This window comes from Emydura macquarii, unplaced genomic scaffold (assembly GCF_026122565.2).
Source record: "Emydura macquarii macquarii isolate MOO-44397 ecotype Brisbane River unplaced genomic scaffold, CSIRO-AGI_Emac_v2 contig_450, whole genome shotgun sequence".
NCBI lineage: Eukaryota > Metazoa > Chordata > Testudines > Chelidae > Emydura > Emydura macquarii.
This window is the reverse complement of record NW_027130587.1, coordinates 10,209,845-10,227,042: the sequence shown is the minus strand read 5'-3', so window position 1 is coordinate 10,227,042 and position 17,198 is coordinate 10,209,845. Positions and strand designations below refer to the sequence as shown.

Below are 17,198 nucleotides of genomic sequence, written 5' to 3'. Positions count from 1 at the left end.
AGCTCCCAAACACTACCTTATATAGAAAATTTACTGTAATCTCCTAAATTAAATACATAACAGTATGGGTGACTGCTAATCAGTGCAAAATACTATTCTTCAAAATATTTTTTTTTCCAGAATATATTGTTCACAAAGATTCTTACTGAAATTCTTGATAAAATGTGTTAAATGCAAGTTGCCTTCCCAAGGACTTTTTTTTGGTCAACAAATTAGATTAATCAACCCAATGGAATGTAACATTGAGGCCTACAATTTACATTAATTTTTCCAAGATTAAATTTTAACGCCAAACCAAATGACTTTCTTGAAATAGTGGAGATGTTTGGAGATACTCCATATTATTGTAATGTTTCCAGAATTTAAATGTATTCCAACATTTTGGATAAAATGATATATCTGAGCTTTTCAAGAGAGACATTTACAAATTTCAGCTATCACTTTCTGGAAAGAAAGAAAGAAAGAAAGATACTAGGATAGCCTCTTTTTCAGTCTAAAAGGAAATCTGCTACAAAGATACATTAGCTGCTAATTTGAGAAATCTTTATAGATGAATTACCAAGGTTGAAAAATAAAAGCCAATAATTATACTTCTTAAAACTACAAATATAGCAACGACAATAGGGATTTCATCATGTGACTCAACATTTTTTAGGGCTTGGCTTATGAAGTCTCTGCATCCAGCTTCCATTCCAGAATAATGTGGAATATCATGGGATTTGGAAGAGCTAACTTTACAGTAATTCATGTGTTGAGTGTCCTTTTATTTTGGCTAATAGGGGCATACCAATAGGGTTCTCTCATTTTCCACAAGCCTTTCCAAATGACCTGTTTGCAGATTCTCAGTAAAGCTAATTTTTGAAAAATTGAAATAATGACAACCAACATTAACATTCAGGACATTCTTCAATTTTATTTAAATTATCTGGTATGTTTGAGTTGCATGGTCAATGTCTTTGTACCCGAGTGGTATATGGCTCTCTAGAGTGATCAATCTAGCAGAAGTGATTAAAACCATTACACCAATGGGCAAAATTTAAGCCAGAGATGTCATCTCTCAAATGGTGCGAAGCACCACCAGCAGCCATGACTTCGCTCCAAAATGAGTGAAAGTTGCGCTATTCACTTTTCGGATCCCGTGGTTACAAAAAAGGCACCAAGTAGGTGGGCACCTTCCAGAAGGTGTCAAAGTTCATTTGTGTATGGTTTCTGTGTAATGACTGTACTTTGTGCCTTGTTAAGACACCTGCTCCAACAATCTTGTTTCAGGCTAGTTATTCAAGATGTTATCATGTAACATGTTCCCACTTGCTGAGCAGCTGAGCATTAGCCACCATTTCAGCAGGTCAATTTCAGTGCATGTCAGCAGCAATGCATTTCCAGAGACATATTGCAAAAGATAATATTAAAAGCAATTGTTGTCCAGAAAAGACTTTTTTCTGCACTTTCTGAAAAGAACAACTCACCACCAAGTGATCTTGAATTCATAGATGGGGCGCTTGCAGTAATAATGGTTTATCAGATGTTTATCACACACACCAATGCACTGATGATCCACAGTAATTCCCCTGTCTGACAGGTCTGTCACAATACAGTGCAGAAGATCATATACATCAGCTACAGCCTCCCAGGGGCCAAAAGATACATCTACTTCACAGTGATGTTCAAACAGTTTTGCCTCGCTTTCACTTCTTTCAAAACGTAGAGAGTTGAAAAGTGGACACTCGTATGGGGTGATTGGCATTTCTTCCTTGAAAACACAGATCTTCAATTTTGCAAACCTTGCTTTTCTCTGCATGGCTCTAAGCTTAGCTATTTCAATTATCCGTTCCAAGTGTTCTAAACAACAACAAAAATAATAAACAGTGAATGTCATGTGAGGAATAGAACACAATGTTTTAATGTGGAATCTAATCACTGCATCAAAGTGTCATGAATTATTCTTAAGAGAATGCCAGAGGCACCAACTCGAAGGTTGCTTGCAGCTAAAATGAAACTAGCCATATTCATATTCAGAATTTAGTGACTGTGCTATAACAGGAATTTAATAAAGGCATATATAAACACAAGCTTATGATTGCAAGCTACATGATGACTGCTTGAGCAGTATAGTATGCCCAGAGTTCAAGTTGTGGAATGACCAAACGATCACAAGACTGAGATTACTCAGATTTTTTTGGTCTTTAATTTAGGCGTGAAGTCATCTGTATGGCACTATTCTCTTCAGCTCAAGGCTATCCTTGTACTGGCTTATTTTTAATATAAACAGTGTTCAGATAAAGATATCTAGGAAAGGCTATTATGTGCCTACAGTGAACCATACAAAACACAGCAGTTTTGCTAATGTCTCAAACAAATGGATTATGTCACCTTGTAAACACTGAGATAGGGGTCTGTTTATTGTATGTCTGTAAAATATTTAGTCCTTTTAGGCACAATATACATAATAATAAATATCTGTGAAGCGTTTCCTGAAGTCTTTGAACTCTCAACCTCTTACCCAAGGAAAGAGATGCAGGCCACAAAAGAACCATCAAATTCAAAATGCAAGGAACAGTTTTGTCCAAGAATCTCTCTCATATTTTGTGAGCTTCATCCTGCTGTCATTCAAGTCAAAGGAAAAACTCTCATTACCTTGAATGGTGCAGATGGAAGCACTGTATGAAGGCTTCAAAGATCTGAAGAGCTAAGATATTAAAGTGTAACTGCCCAAAAGCAAAGACAAAAATTGAAGCTTGGAAATGGAAGTTAGGAGCCTAAATAAGTTTGAGGATCTGGGTCAAAATGACTCCAGTGAATAGGAACCAGTGTCAGCCTCAAGACTTTCTATTCATGAAACCCCTTTTGCGTATTTAACTCAGAACACTTAACACTATTAGAAAGTAAACTCAGTCTTTTGAGCATTATTTATACTACACATACCATTCTACAATACACAGTCACTATTCTTTATTTACCTTTGTAATATGGCATTAAGCCCAGGAAAGCTTGTCTAACTTTTTCTCCTTTAAGAGGCTGGACTTCCTCTAGACTGTCTAGCAATGGTCCTATGGAATAATATTGAGCTTCCTTGTAAACTGACCTCACTCGTTCTCTTGATGGCAGATCACCAGATCGCAGAAAGTTAAGTATGTCTCTAAACAGAAGGGGGAAAACAGTATTCAATAACTTCCAAAAAAATTGGGGGGAAAAAGAACTTAATTGTTAATTTGACATGAAATGGAAATAGCATTTTACTCAGTCAAGAAATCTTCAAATTCTGAAGGTAAGAAGCAGCTCTCATTTTTAAATGAGCTGTGAACTCTATTTTCAAATGCACATTTTGAATTGCATTTGACATTGCTGAGCCTCTGGCTGGAAAATGTGATGTCTGTGAAACTAGCAGTTGGGGAGCCCAGTTTAAAAACATGGCAAACAAAACATTCAGAGTGCTTTAACCTCTTAACCTAAAACAGGACACAGATCATAGTCTCCCACAGATAACAGTGATTGTAGTTTTATTCATTAAGTATCCGATTTTGCTGAAAAACTATGTGGGCAGATCCTTAGGCCCACTGAAAGCCTCACTGACATCAAAAGAGCTCCAGGTGGGTGGGTAGTGTCTGGCTGTAGAGTTCGCTTTACAGGATCAGGGCCTTTTACAATTATTCTAACAACAGAATGAGTGTTTCATTTGAATGTATGTTTAACAATGGTTTAGATCAGAATGCTTAGAAGATGGAAAACACACCTTACAAACTTTAATTAATTAATCCTATTAGTGAACATATGACCTAAAACAAAGAACACACCTGCTACTACTTGGCCCTTCTTTATAATATTGCAGGAAATATATAGTGTTGGTTTGGTTCTATGGTGTATCTGTATTTTGAATACATACTGCTAATATCATAATTAAGTCAGTTTCTAATAAGACAGTTGCCAGCAGTAAGAAGCTCACAAATGCCAACACTTGTTTTCAAATAAACAAATCATTTAATCATACCAGGAAATTCTGTCTTTATATATTTTGGACTTTGTGACAGATTAAGGAACAGCACTGATTGGCTTTGAAGAGAATTGGGTCCTCCTCAACTGGAGAGATGAAGAACATCTCTCTGGGAAAAAGTATTTTGGAAATGAGGTTAGAATGTCCAACATATATTTTTACAAGCAAAGGTCTGATCCTGCAAATGCTTACTATTTAGAGCAGTGATTACTACTGGTGTCAGTAGAACTGCCAGCAAGTGGGATAAAACATTAGCAGGATCATGCTCAAAATAAATAAATAAAGCCACTGCCTTTTTTGAGACCTTTGCAAGGATTATAACACAGACCTCTGAATATAGCACTGCCAGATATCAGCAATTTAAAAGAAGTTCTTCGATCCTTACATTGTTTTTCCACTTATAGTATGTAAACAGGTCTTTTTAAAACAATAAAATATTGTTACGCTTTGCTTTTTCACTGGTGCAGGGAGTAGATGGTCCACTTGTAAAACAAAGATCAATCTAGCTACAATTTGCAGAATTTATTTATTGAAAAGTGAAAATCTCTCAAAGGCATAGATTTTACTCTAATCTTCAGCTTTCTGAAGTGCATTATAATTAGAGCTGGCCCAAATTTCCAACAAACACATTTTTTCAGAGAAAATCTGGCAATTTTGGATGTGGGTAAATATATGCAGGCTTAATCTGTTCATGTGAATGTATATATACACACCTGAAATTCAGGCAAATAAAAATGCAGACAACAGAAAAAATGAGGAAAAAATCAAAAATGGTAAAATTTTGCAAATTTTATCCAAAACTAGATTCTGCTCCGAGTATTATTGTGTGATTAACAGGCTAGAAAATTTTACACTGAAGTCATGCTTGTAAATTAGACAGACAACTTGTGTTGTGTTATTCTTAACAGCACTGACTGAATAGTTATACTATAAACTTGCACCACTGTCCACAAATTTTCCATTAAACATCTGAAAATTGTAACAACCAAAAGAGGACTTTATCAAATATTCTAGGAACATCACTGCTGTCCTTTTTAGGGTAAAAACAACAAGATAATACCAACAAAAATCACAAAAGAGATATTGTATGTATGTGTGTAGATACACACAAACACTTTTGCTGAGGACCAGAACACTGTTTACTTTTTTTTTGTAAAGTGAGTTAAAATCATTAGTTATGAAATAATAGGATTTCTGGCACTGCAATGTACTAAGAAGTTTGACAGTTTTCTGGAAGAAGTTTTAAAAACTGTAGTTGTATGTTAATCACACTGGTCTTTGATAAAAGACGCAATTCAAATGGGATTTAATTAATTGCAAGACTGCAAATGAATTCTTGCCTTTCTTAAAATTAATTAGTTTCCTACCTCACTAACACCTTCAAAATTAGAGTAGTAAGGACAATGCACGTACCCAAAGTAAGTTCCATCTCTGTCAATAAAATATCTGCCTTGAGCATCTGTTGGAATATAGTGTCTTCCACTAAACATAGCAGCCAACATGGTGTCTTCGTAGCATCTTAGCGTTGACAGTCTGGTAGCGAAATACATGCCTCCTACATTAAGCGGAACAACTTCTGGGAACTGGAAAAGCAATCATATGACTATTTAAAAATTATTTTCTGGTGCTTCTCAAACATTTATATGACAAGATCCATTGGCCCACACAGAGTAGAAGCTCTATGAAACACAGGATAAGATTACAGATCCAAGATGGCATAAAGACATGGTCTGTGAGGAAATCAAAGTCTGAAGGTTTCATAGAGTGGAGGAATACGGAGAGGGAGATCTTCTGACATAAAGGAAGAAGGAGACTGTTCTAAGCAAAGAGCCGCTGCATTAAAGGCAATAACCCAAGAGTGAAACAGGATCATGAAGAAAGCAGTTCAGATAAAGAAATGAGCGGGTAACAACAACTTTTGGCAGCTATAGATGGAGGAAGACTTGTGCTGAGTTTAGAGGGAAAGGATTATTGATATTTATATTAGGGCAGCAAGCATGTCTCTTTCTAGTGTAACAGACAGCACATAAATCCTAATGTGGATAAGGGGAGGGTATGGGTTTCTAGCGTAATATGGCTGGCCATCATGCAAAATAGAAGGAGTACAGTTTTATTCAGCGAGCTAGCTGGTAATAGAAAGGAAATGAGAAACTCTTAAGGCTTTAGCATGAGGAATAATGGGTTCCCTGATACTATACAATGGAGGCTCAAATGAAAGCACCTTATCAGCTCAGATGAGAACAGTCTTACACCACCCTTACCTGCTGAGGGAGCAGAGACAGCGAGTGCCCTGCCTGAGTCGCAGTAGGAGTGGCAGGCTCTTGGAAATCATCCTCTGCATCTGAGCTCGACATGGCATCGTCCAGATTTCCACTGGCTTTGTTCTGCCCTGTAACTACCACCATCCCTCTGGCTCTTGTAACCAGGTCTGCTGGGCAGGCAGCCGTGGCAATGCTAAATGAGAGACAAGATCCAAATTATCTGGACACTTTCCCTACCAGCTGCAGACAATCACAGGGCAGGCAAAGAGACATATTTGTCCTGCTTTGCACAAATAATTTAGAATGACACTGTTATTATTGGGAAGTGAGTCACAATAAGAATGATTATTGTGCTGCTGAGAGTCAAGCTCACAGGTGCACATATACATGAAGGAATGCAGTCTACCCAGCAGCGCCAGGAAATCTCCGTCAGTCCCACAGCAGGAGAATCTCGCCACTGATGGGATAAAATGCCGATTTTCATTGGCTGTCCAATTCAATGTCTGATTGGCTTAACTTTTTTCATCAGCAGAGCTGTCATTTCCCAACTCGATTCATTGGTTCACCTGCTGCTTTATTGCAATTGGCTGTTTGCAGAGCTGTGTTCTGAAAGCTATCCTCTTATTGGTTGGAATGCATATATTAATCCATTATTGTTTACAATAATGCTGTCAAGTCATTTTATCATCATACAGCAGAGCCAAAAGGGCTTTGCGAAATGCATGTTAGTGCAGTAGCTTCAGCTGCTTACAGCAGGGCTTTCTGCACATTGTGATTCACCTGAAGACTTCTGGTGCAGTTCTACCAAGTCATGTGAAATGTTAAGCCCTCCAAAAAATATGAACTAAAATCTAGCATTCTAACCACAAACATGTTGAAGATTTTTTGTTAATTGAATGATACACTGTTGTGGATTTAGATCGGTTCAGCATGATGTAGATGAAAAAACGGTCCACCTTATGTCACAGAAAAGCAAGGGTGACCAGATGGAAACATTGTGCTCTCTTCTGTGCAGTGGTGTGGGAAATTAGTAAGGGAGAGAGCAGGAAAGTCAGCAGGTACCACTGCATCCTACTCTTCTGCCACTATTCTCTGTACTTTGTTTTCTCACTGTAGTCTTTTGCTTCTACAAAAAGATTTGTGTACATAGTGCAAGTGGAAAAACACCACAACTCAACTTTTTAGATTTCTAGAAGTGCATTATATGCCCATGTTATTCTAATATTTGTGATGGTGTGACTTAAATTTGTACCTGGTTTTTAGTTATTACTCTGGGCCAGATCCTGGTATTTTGTGATGAATGGGACTGTTCAAAGCAGTAAGTACTACTGCAGGATTAGGACCTTGAGTCACAGAGCTTATCTTTCTCTCACATTGGCGTTCTAGCTTCACTTCCAACACATCCACAGGATATCCTCATCATCCCTCCAGCCTGCTCCTCAGTCTGCCAGAAAGTAAAGTACAAAAACTCAGCACTTTTTAATATAACTAACCCGTGAACTGTATTTTTTAGAAGTTTTTATTTCCATTTCACAGGAAGATCAGGCTACCAGTAGCCACTCCCACAACAATTCAGCTCTGTGGAATGAGCTACCATCTGCTTCCACCCCACATTCCTACCCTCTCTGGGTGGGGGAGTATAAGTTCCTGGAGTCATTTTTCCATTCTCAGATCCCATCTGCAGTAGTCCTTCGGCACTTACCACTTCAAGTGTCTCTTGTTTTTAAGCTTCTACCATTAACAGTGATCTGCTTCCTTATACAATATCACTTATTTGTCAAAGCCAGGCTGCACACACAATGGCATTCAATTTGTGTTTTATAATAAAATAAAAACAATAAACATGACCAAATCATTTATCTGCCAAGGAGGGAGAGAATTGATTTTACCTCTCCCTCCCCAAAAACGCTAACTTTGGGCCCACTATCCCTGGCGGTGTCCACCTACGTCTATAGTAGCCTTTACAAAAACTGCCACCATTAGCACCATCAGGGTCAGCTAAGTTGTGTGTGCCTATGTACTATAATACTTATATGGCCCCTATTACTGAAGAATCTGAACACCACACCATGTTTACTGTGTGTATCCTCATGACATCCCTGTGAGGTAGGGCAGTGCTATTTATTGTCCCTATTTTACAGAGAGGAAACTGAGGCTCAGAGAGGCTAAGTGACTTGTCTAAGGTCATAGAGGGAATATGTGGCAGAACAGGTAACTGCTCTGAGTTAGCATCCTAACAACTGAAACATTATTTCTGTATGAGCATTTTAACCACCACCTAATGGCTATTCAGCAGGCTATGTGAAATGAGTTTGGTGGTCTGACTCCTGATCCCAGTGCGATCCCATCAGACACGATAGTGGTGGACACAGTGTAAGAACCCAAAAAGAATAGAATTTAAACAGTAAAAAAATAAAATAAAATCACCAAAACTGGCAACCTTGAGTCTCAGCAAGAAGACTAATGATTGAATGTTTGCCATGCTGTTGTAGCCATGTTGGTCCCAAGATACTAGAGAGGCAAGGTGGGTGAGATAGTATCTTTTACTGGACCAACCCATGCTGGTGAATGAGACAAGCTTTTGACCTCACACAAAGCTCTTCTTCAGGTCCGGGAAAGGCACTCAGTGTCATAGCTAAATCCAAGGGTGGAACAGATAAGGAGTTAACATGTTGCAAGAAGCTATTCAAGGTGAAGTGGGCATTTCACATTAATGAATAATGATTTAATGGGCAGAGACACTGAACTACCTTCCAGAGGCAAGTCTACATATCCAGCTCAGTTTTGAGGGATGCTGAGGGTGGTGTAGAAAAGCTGCCATTTCTTCCTTCCATGCTGTACCTGTTCTGCAGATGGAGAATGCCAGTCTCCAGGGGCTGTCAGTCCAACACCTTTCACTAGCACTAGCTTCCATTAATCCCCAACCCCCTAAAATAGGTGTTTTTAAAAGGATTTAACAAAAATGAAAGTATAGTTTTTAACAGCAACTATCACCTCAGTATCTTTCTGAGAAAACTAGCAATAGAGGCAAACAATCAAAATCAGTGTTTCATGAAGCAAGAAACTGGCCTCTATTTCTTCTGATAAGGAAATAATTAAATTTTTCTGTCAGTCGATGTACTGCAAGCAGAACGGACCCACAACCAGCCCCAAAATAAATATTTTGAATTATGCACCATGGGAAATATAGACCAAACAGCAGACTGTATTTTCCGTTAATAAACCTCTCAACTTTTAGCTTTGGAATGGCATTTGGTGCCAAAGATTTTTTACTTGAATGCTCTAGTTATATTAACTACAAAGAATTCCCAACTCTACTACTGCAAAAGCAATTCACATCAGATACTTTGTATGTGCACACCACAGGGGATATTAGTCACTCTCCCAACTCATTTTAGCACAAAAGGAGGGAAAATACCTTAGAAGGTTACTTAGTTAGGTACGATTTATTCATATTTCACTGTTTGTAGCCTATGTACTTTGCCTAAACAAAATTGCTAAGCACTGCTTGCTACCTACCATCAGTATTTTATTAGGTTTTCATCAGTATCTATTGACAGGTTGTAGCCCCTTTTCTGGCTCCTCCAGAACCTTTTTTACGGTTCTGGCTGCACTTTTCCCCACACCTTCTCATTTATGCACACCCTATCTGTGGCCTCACAAAGTCACGAGACCTCCTCTTAGTGTTGGCTAAAGTGCCCATCTATACCACCAGGGAGAGGATGTTGGCTGAGGGGGTACTCTGCAACTGTGGGGCCTATTTCCATTCTTCTATTCAATCACGTATCCGGGCAGAGTTCCTCTGGGGCATGTCCACTAGCTCCCTAGACACCTTTGAGGAGCAGTGGGCACTGTCTGGCATTCTCTGCTCAGTGTCCCCTTCAGGTTCCTTAGTTTTGACCCTTTGACCCCCATGCCTGTTCCTGGTTTTTTTCATTTATTGTCCCCTGTATTTGAGCCTTGGGCCCAGTAGCTCCTCCCCTGACACTGGCAGAGGTGAGTCAACTGGTCCTAGTACCCAGCAGAACCAGTATTTAATCTGATTTTGAAATTAACAAGGTCATTTCTTGCTTAATAAGGACACATTTTAACACATTTATAGGAAAACCTGTTAGTATCTCTTTTCCATAAACATCCTAGAGAGGAAATATACAGCTCTGAAGATAATAGATTACAATCGCTGTGTGCATTACAAAAAGGTACACAATTTATTTTAAAAAGTAAAGGTTTATAACAAGTATTTTATGCTAATGGAATCTGTTTTACATCAAAAGACACAATGGAAACAAAGTTAACTCCACACTCACCACAAGTCTCAGGGAAAGTTTCATCTGTTGGAGTCATGAAATGGGCAAGATGATTTAGCAGATCTCAGAACAAACAAAATGTAGCGTTCTCAACAAAAGTTCTGTGAAAGCTAAAGCAATGGAGCAGATGCCCTTTCTGTAATGAAAATTGCTAAAAGCAGCCCTACATTCTACATCGATATGGAGCATCTAGATAATTTTGCCTCATGGAGCATATCGGTTTTAAACATAGATCAGATCTGGGACCCTAAAACATTATGTTTCCTCACTGCAGCTCAAATACTGCAAATGTAAAAGAAGAAATCATGATCTTACATGGCAGGTGTTCAAATACTCAGGAGATTGGCGGCAGTATAAAACCCTAAAATAGATTATTTTCATCACTGCCAGAATTACAGACAGACTCTGCAAGGACCAATTATACTCTATTTCCTTGGCAGTGGAACCTATCTGTGTTCAGCTGATCAGACAGCACAATTTTGTTTAAAAAATCGTATTTTTACTCACACCATCCAACCTTAGTTACACAGAGAATACGGCCTCTGAGAACAGAAAATGGATTTGGTGCTTTATCAGATTCTAGCATCTTTCTTAAAGGAGACATCTTGGTCTGACAAATGGAACTAACCTAGACACCATGCAACATATTACTCAGCTACACAATAAGAAACATGTGTTGCAAATGGTAGAAATGGGTGCTGATTAATTAGAAAAACATCCTATAACTACAAAGATGACAAGTTTTCATTACATAACCCTCTCTATTCTTCACAATATACAATGCCCAGGCAGACATACAAAGGCAGAAAGACTTGTCTTTGGCCATTATTTTAAATCTTGTTATGAAATAATCTAACATGACTGATACTTAACAGAAGGTATCTGTACTGCACACACCCCAAATGCACATCAACAAAAGTGTTCAAGCTGAAAAGAATTCTAGTAAAAACTCCCTCAAAGATAATTTTTTCACATTCCTAAAACTGCACAATAGCTTGCAAGAGCTTTCAGCTGCAGTTGCATGGTTACATTTTGCACAGTGTTACACCAGGATTTTCTATCTTATTTACAAGTAATGTATTTTTTGTAACACTGCCATTTGAAAGCCAGTGCTTTGGCTGCTATTCTCCCAGGACTTAGCTCACAGAAGCTAAAATTATAATGTCTGATTACAGGTAAACTCTAATTATCCAAATTTCCCAAAGCTTTCAGATCACTGGAGTCTGTTTTGAATAAAATTCAGATTCCATATTAATGTCAGAGTCGGGGGGCAGAATGAATTTTGGATAATCGTGGAATAGCCATAATTTGTTAAGTGCTAACAGAGACAAAAATCTCATTAAAAAGTCCCTCTTTCCAATAAAGTAAGGCTTTAAGAATGAGAAATTATTGGGAGTGTTTCTCCTCTACTTCCCTACTCCATTGCCAAGGGTCATTAATCAATTTTTATCATCCAAACCTTAGAAGAAAATAACGTTACAAAGAGAAAAATATACTATACTCTATTATATTGTTGGACTATCCACACATATAATAGCAATCCAACACTGACGGACCCTCATCTGTTATTTAAGGATCAATTTTCATTATCAGTCAAAAGAAAGCTTAACAGAACCTATCCTAGTTGATTCTAATCTGGTAAATACTGCCATTACCTTAGTCACAGAATCACTTGGAGTGATAACATTAAAACTCTGAGCCCAATTTTCAAACGTAGGCACCTATGTTTGGGAGCCTAATTCTGCGTTTATTTCCACTCTGCATCCTAAGATGGGTATTTATATGCCTCCAAAGGGCCCCGTTTGAGTGCTCAGTTGTGGAATTTTGTGTTCTCATTTAGGTACCCAAGTCTGAAAACCTTGGCTACAAGGCTAGCATTTCCATTAGAACTTTCCAGCAGTACAATTGCCTCCAGAGTGAAGCTCAACATACAACATCTCAGCCCAAGAAGAACAAGGATTTGTAATAACATTTATTTTGTCTTTTTAAATAAGTGAACAGATCAATCTTGTTAAGAACATGTTTCAGTCATTAGTGAAAGAAGCTGAATGCCCAAATAAATGATCAATGGAAGAAAATTAATTATATTCTTATTTTGTTTAACCTGTGTTTTGATGTTCATTTATAGGTAAGTTGAAGTGGTTGTCTAAGGCTGCTTCATTTCCTTTTCACTCTCAGAGATCCCAGCATGCAATGGACTAGTGACATCACTATCACTGTTGACCAGCACTGGAACAAGAAGTCTGCCTAAAAAAGATAAGCAAATCTTTCTGAGTGGGAGGTTGCACTTTCTGATTCTCTGGCACTAAGCCAACACTGTTGTGTTTGGGTTCACAGCAGTGCATGGGGAATATGTAATTCACTCCCAAACTCCACCACCCTTCATAAAATCCTGCTTTAATTGTTTAACTGATCCTTTTTAAAAGTAATGAAAATATTTCTGTTCACATTAGGTTTTGTAAATTGCTCTTACCCTTTTTTAAAAAAAACAAAACAAATTTTGGACCTAAATTAAGTAGCTGGTGCCCTTTTAATTTTTCAAGAACATCGTACTAAGACCAGATCGAATAAAGAAAATTCATGGAGACACTTTGTTAATAGGATATATCATTGTTCTAAATTAGGCATCAGATACCTTAGTCACATCTAATTAATCCAATTATATAAGAATATGGCCTCCCAATTTACAAACTGCTGTTCCACTTAATTGAGAAGATTACTTCACTGTAACCTGTTACCTGACACTTTTCCCCCATAGCTGATGTCATAGGTGTTTTTTTCTAATCTCAGAGTTACTGAATGAGCCTGTCTTGCTAGTTTTGTGTCTTCCCTAGAGAAAGAAAACAGGTCTAGTACTGTCTCATGTGCTATTGCTATCCAAATTGAAGGAGGAGTATGTGTTTCATGCTATCACAGCTGCTGTTTTCAGACTGGTTTAAATAACTTTGCTTTTGAGGCAGAGTACTCCTGAGTTGCGCTGTCAGTGAAGTAAACACATGAAAAAATGACATCATAGAGTGGGGGGAAGGGTCTATTATCCAGTGTCATTTGTGAAGTTAACACAAGGGATCAGTTAGGGTTTTAAAATGGACAGGCCATTTCCAGAGTATTGCTATTCAAATGTAAAAAGTATTCTGTGCTGAATTTTAAGAGGATTAGAAGATTTCAAGGGAACCTTGGTCTCTGCAGGGACACAACGCTGTGCACGGCTAACAGCAACCTCCTGGAAGATCCAGGAGTATCTTTTAAAATGAGTCCTATATAGTCAGGGGTAAGCAGGGGTACAACCGCCCCACCCAATAATTGCCAGGCGCACAGAACTCCTCCAGCCCAAGGTCTGTGGGGGGACAGCAAGTTCCTCTTTGGGCCAGGATAGAGGGGAGAAGAGCCAGCTTCTCCCAGGGCCAGGGGGCACAAAACGTGCCCCTCCAAAAGGGGTCAAATTTAAACTGCTGCACATAGAGTCAAGGGTTTGTGTGTGCTGAATTGGGAAGGGACAGGAAAGTGTAGGGAGAAGAGTTATCGTGGCTCTGAGATAGGAAAGCTGCCCAAAAACAAGTGAGAGAATATTCTCAAACAGCAAAGGAGTCCCTGAGATGGGGTAAATAGAATGTTACAAATCAGTTTAACAGGTCAGCAATACAATTGACTGTAAACGTAAAGGTCCAGTATGTGAAGCACCTGAGTAAAAGACAAAAAACAAAGTGTATCTTGCATGCATACCATGAATTATTTCTGTCTGGTTGGACCAGGTGGTACAGTTTAAAACAAAGCCATGCTGTGTAGGTGGATATGACTGGAAGCAGCATCCCCAGCAGTAACCTCCCTAAGTGGGGGATTGCATTGAGAAGTAGAGGTTAACCAAACTAGCCAGAGCATGCCAGAGAACAGATGACATGAGTGTGTACTGCCCCTTCTGTATTTCCTGACAGTAACAATGACTAATACCAGAAGCCTGCATATTGTTCCCTTCAACAACTCTTCCTCCAAAACTATTGTTCTCACTGGAGAGATTGACACTTGCAGTCTTCAGGAGCAGCACCAACCCTAGCGTTTACGACCGTATCACAGCCAGGAAGTGTACTGTGAAAACCATTCCTATGCCACCTGGCGGCAATATTCCAAAGCAACCTATTTTTTGTTCATTTATAAACCACCTGTTGCAGCCCTAGCTAGCCTCCCTAGTTACCCACCGGCATGTGGTCATTTTAAGGCAGCTGCGGGAGTACTGCCCTCAGCTGAAACATTTTGCTGCGCGTTGAGATTAGTTCTACAGAGTTTCAGTCATGATTTTGTCAGACCCCACTTGATACAGGCCTGCGGATGGCCAGCAAATTAAGCATCGAGCTGCCTGGGAGTAGCAGCTTTTTAAAAATCGAAATCAACAGTTCTCTGCCAAAACGAAGCTACCCCCATCACCGCAGTAGGGCACTGTCTACTGCTGGGCTGCTCTGGGGAAGGGGAACTACCCCTCCGGCTGCAGCGACCTCAGGGACTATCCCCATGCAGAGAACAGCCTCGGATTACAGCCAGGTGGGGACAGGCACCCCGTGCCGCACCCGGATCCCCACGTCTGGGACGGTGCATCAGGGACCCCGGGAGAAGGCAGCTCCCGCTGTGCGCGCCCCTGCTCCAGGCTCTGGGGATGGGAGGGGAGGGGAGATCCCGCGCAGATCTTCGCCCCTGCCCCGGGAACACGGACAAACACCGGGCCTGGGCTCGAGGACCATTGCCCGGCCTTTGCTCTCTGCCGGCGCAACGCTGGGATACCAGCCACCGGCCCTTCTGCCGCCAGAGCCCCTCGCTCGGCCACGGCCACGGCCACGGCCCCTCTGGAGAGGGCGGGGGGGGGCGCGCACACGGCTGGGGAGGGCCCGCATCCTCCCACCCCCCGCCCTGGGGCACGGGCCCCGGCTGAGGAGGGCGCGCGGGGGGGGGGCCCGGGCCCCGGCTGGGCGGAGACAGGCCGTGGCCTCGCCCGGCCGGCAGAGCCCCCGAGCTCAGCCGCGGCCCGGCCCCGGCCCCCGGCCCCATGGACGGGGCCCGCCCCGCTCACCTGAGGCGGCCGGCGTAGCATCACTACCGCGGCGGCTGCCGAGCCGCGGAGACGAAGGATGCGCGCAGCCCCTCCTCAGAGGAGCCGAAGCCCCGCCCCCTGCCCCTCATTCTAGGCTACGTGCTGCGTCACGCGCTCCGCCCCTCAGAGCGGCCGGACGAGAGCCCGGGGGAAGGCCAGGCTGGTGGAGGAGGCGGGGCCCGGGCCGGGGGCCGCCCCCCTGGTGGGCGTGGCTAGTTCCTGCTCCAGAGTAGCCTTGGGTGCAAGTGCCGGGGAGCCTGGCCCCATGGCAGCCCCTGGGAACAGGTGCCACCCACAGCCTGCCCCCCAGTGAGCCCAGCTTAGGGTGACCAGCCAGCAAGGGTGAAAAATCAGGACAGGGCAGCGGGGGTGATAGGCGCCTCTATAAGAAAAAGCTTTAACTATCAGGATTGTGTTTATAAAAGGGGGCCTTCCAGTCACCCTAGCCCACGCCAGCCTCTTCCTCCCCTCGGGTTGGAAGAGGGCTCCCCGCCCCCCACCCAGGCACTTGCCTTTTTAAATATGTAGTAGGAACTGCATAGTAGTCATGAATATTCTGCAGCAGTCACTGCATGGTTAATGACAGCTCTTTCCTCCATACTGCAAGCCAAAAATATTTAAATTGGACAAATACAAAAGGGGGAATAACTGGCAAGGCAGTAGTACTTCTGAAAAGGATCTGGTGTTTATAGTGAATCACAAATTGAATATGAGTCAGCAACATGAGGCAGTTGTGAAAAAGGCAAATATTCCGCGGTGTCTAAACAGGAGTGTCTTATATAAGACACAAGAAGCAATTGTTCTGCTTTACTTGGAACAGGTAAGACATCAGCTAGACCCTTGTGACCAATTTTAGGCACTACAGTTTAGGGAAGATGAGGACAAATTGGAGAGTCCACAGTGGAGCAACAAAAATGATAAAAGGTTTAAACCTGACCTATGAGGAAAGGGTAAAAAAACCAAAACAAAACACAGTATGTTTCCTCTTGAGGAAAGAGGACTGAGGTGGGACCTGCTAACAGTCCTCAACTATGTTACGGGCTGTTATAAAGAGGCCGGTGATCAATTGTTCTCCATGTCCATGAAAGCAGACAAGAAGTAATTGGCTTAATCTGCAGCAAAAGAGATTTAGATTAGATATTAGGAAAAGCTTTCTAACTATAAGAATAGTTAAGCAGTAAAACAGGCTTCCAAGGGAGGAGGTTGAATCCCCATCACCGGAGGTTTTTTTTAAAAGAACAGGTTGTATTCAAATACCTGTTCGGCCTGGTCTAGGCATAATTGGTCCTGCCTCAGCACTAAGGTAATGGACTAGATGACCTCCTAAGATTCCTTCCAGCTCTCCATTTCTATGAATAAGCTATTAAAGGAGGAAGGAGTTGAAAAAAAACATACAAGTTAAACAACTGATAACATAGAATGGCATTCATTATCTCTCTGATAGACACCATCTACTGAAGCTTTTATGAACAATTACAATGTTTATAGTTCTACATGTTTAACTGTAAACGTGTTTATATTGCATTTCATTCCAAAAGATCCTAAACCCTTTAATGTGCTTAAAC

General features: G+C 41.0%; 2 protein-coding genes across 5 annotated transcripts in view; both read right to left on the bottom strand.

Moving 5' to 3' along the window:
* The window catches only part of TPST1 (tyrosylprotein sulfotransferase 1), a 227,699-nt gene that overhangs the window by 130,426 nt on the left and 80,075 nt on the right, over positions 1–17,198 (bottom strand). The window lies entirely within an intron of this gene.
* KCTD7 (potassium channel tetramerization domain containing 7) lies at positions 894–15,799 on the bottom strand. 4 transcript variants are annotated; one of them, XM_067537967.1, is made up of 7 exons: positions 15,613–15,799; positions 12,661–12,803; positions 7,502–7,693; positions 6,250–6,442; positions 5,402–5,571; positions 2,958–3,136; positions 894–1,839 (listed from the first exon to the last, which is right to left on the bottom strand). In XM_067537967.1, exons 4-7 carry the CDS (start codon positions 6,391–6,393, stop codon positions 1,463–1,465), a joined length of 870 nt encoding a protein of 289 aa, XP_067394068.1. In that variant the 5' UTR covers positions 6,394–6,442; positions 7,502–7,693; positions 12,661–12,803; positions 15,613–15,799; the 3' UTR covers positions 894–1,462. The 4 variants fall into 4 exon arrangements, with proteins under 4 accessions (XP_067394068.1, XP_067394071.1, XP_067394070.1 ...); XM_067537970.1 differs by lacking the exon at positions 15,613–15,799 and adding an exon at positions 14,505–14,557; XM_067537969.1 differs by lacking the exon at positions 15,613–15,799 and adding an exon at positions 14,280–14,383.

Coding starts and splice junctions, on each gene's coding strand:
- KCTD7 (XM_067537967.1), bottom strand. CDS start 6,393: ATGGTGGTAGTTACAGGGCAGAACAAAGCCAGTGGAAATCTGGACGAT. Junction 5,572..6,249: donor TGTCTCTGCTCCCTCAGCAG/GTAAGGGTGGTG, acceptor TTGCTTTTCCAG/TTCCCAGAAGTTGTTCCGCT. Junction 3,137..5,401: donor AGAGATGGAACTTACTTTGG/GTACGTGCATTG, acceptor CCTTCTGTTTAG/AGACATACTTAACTTTCTGC.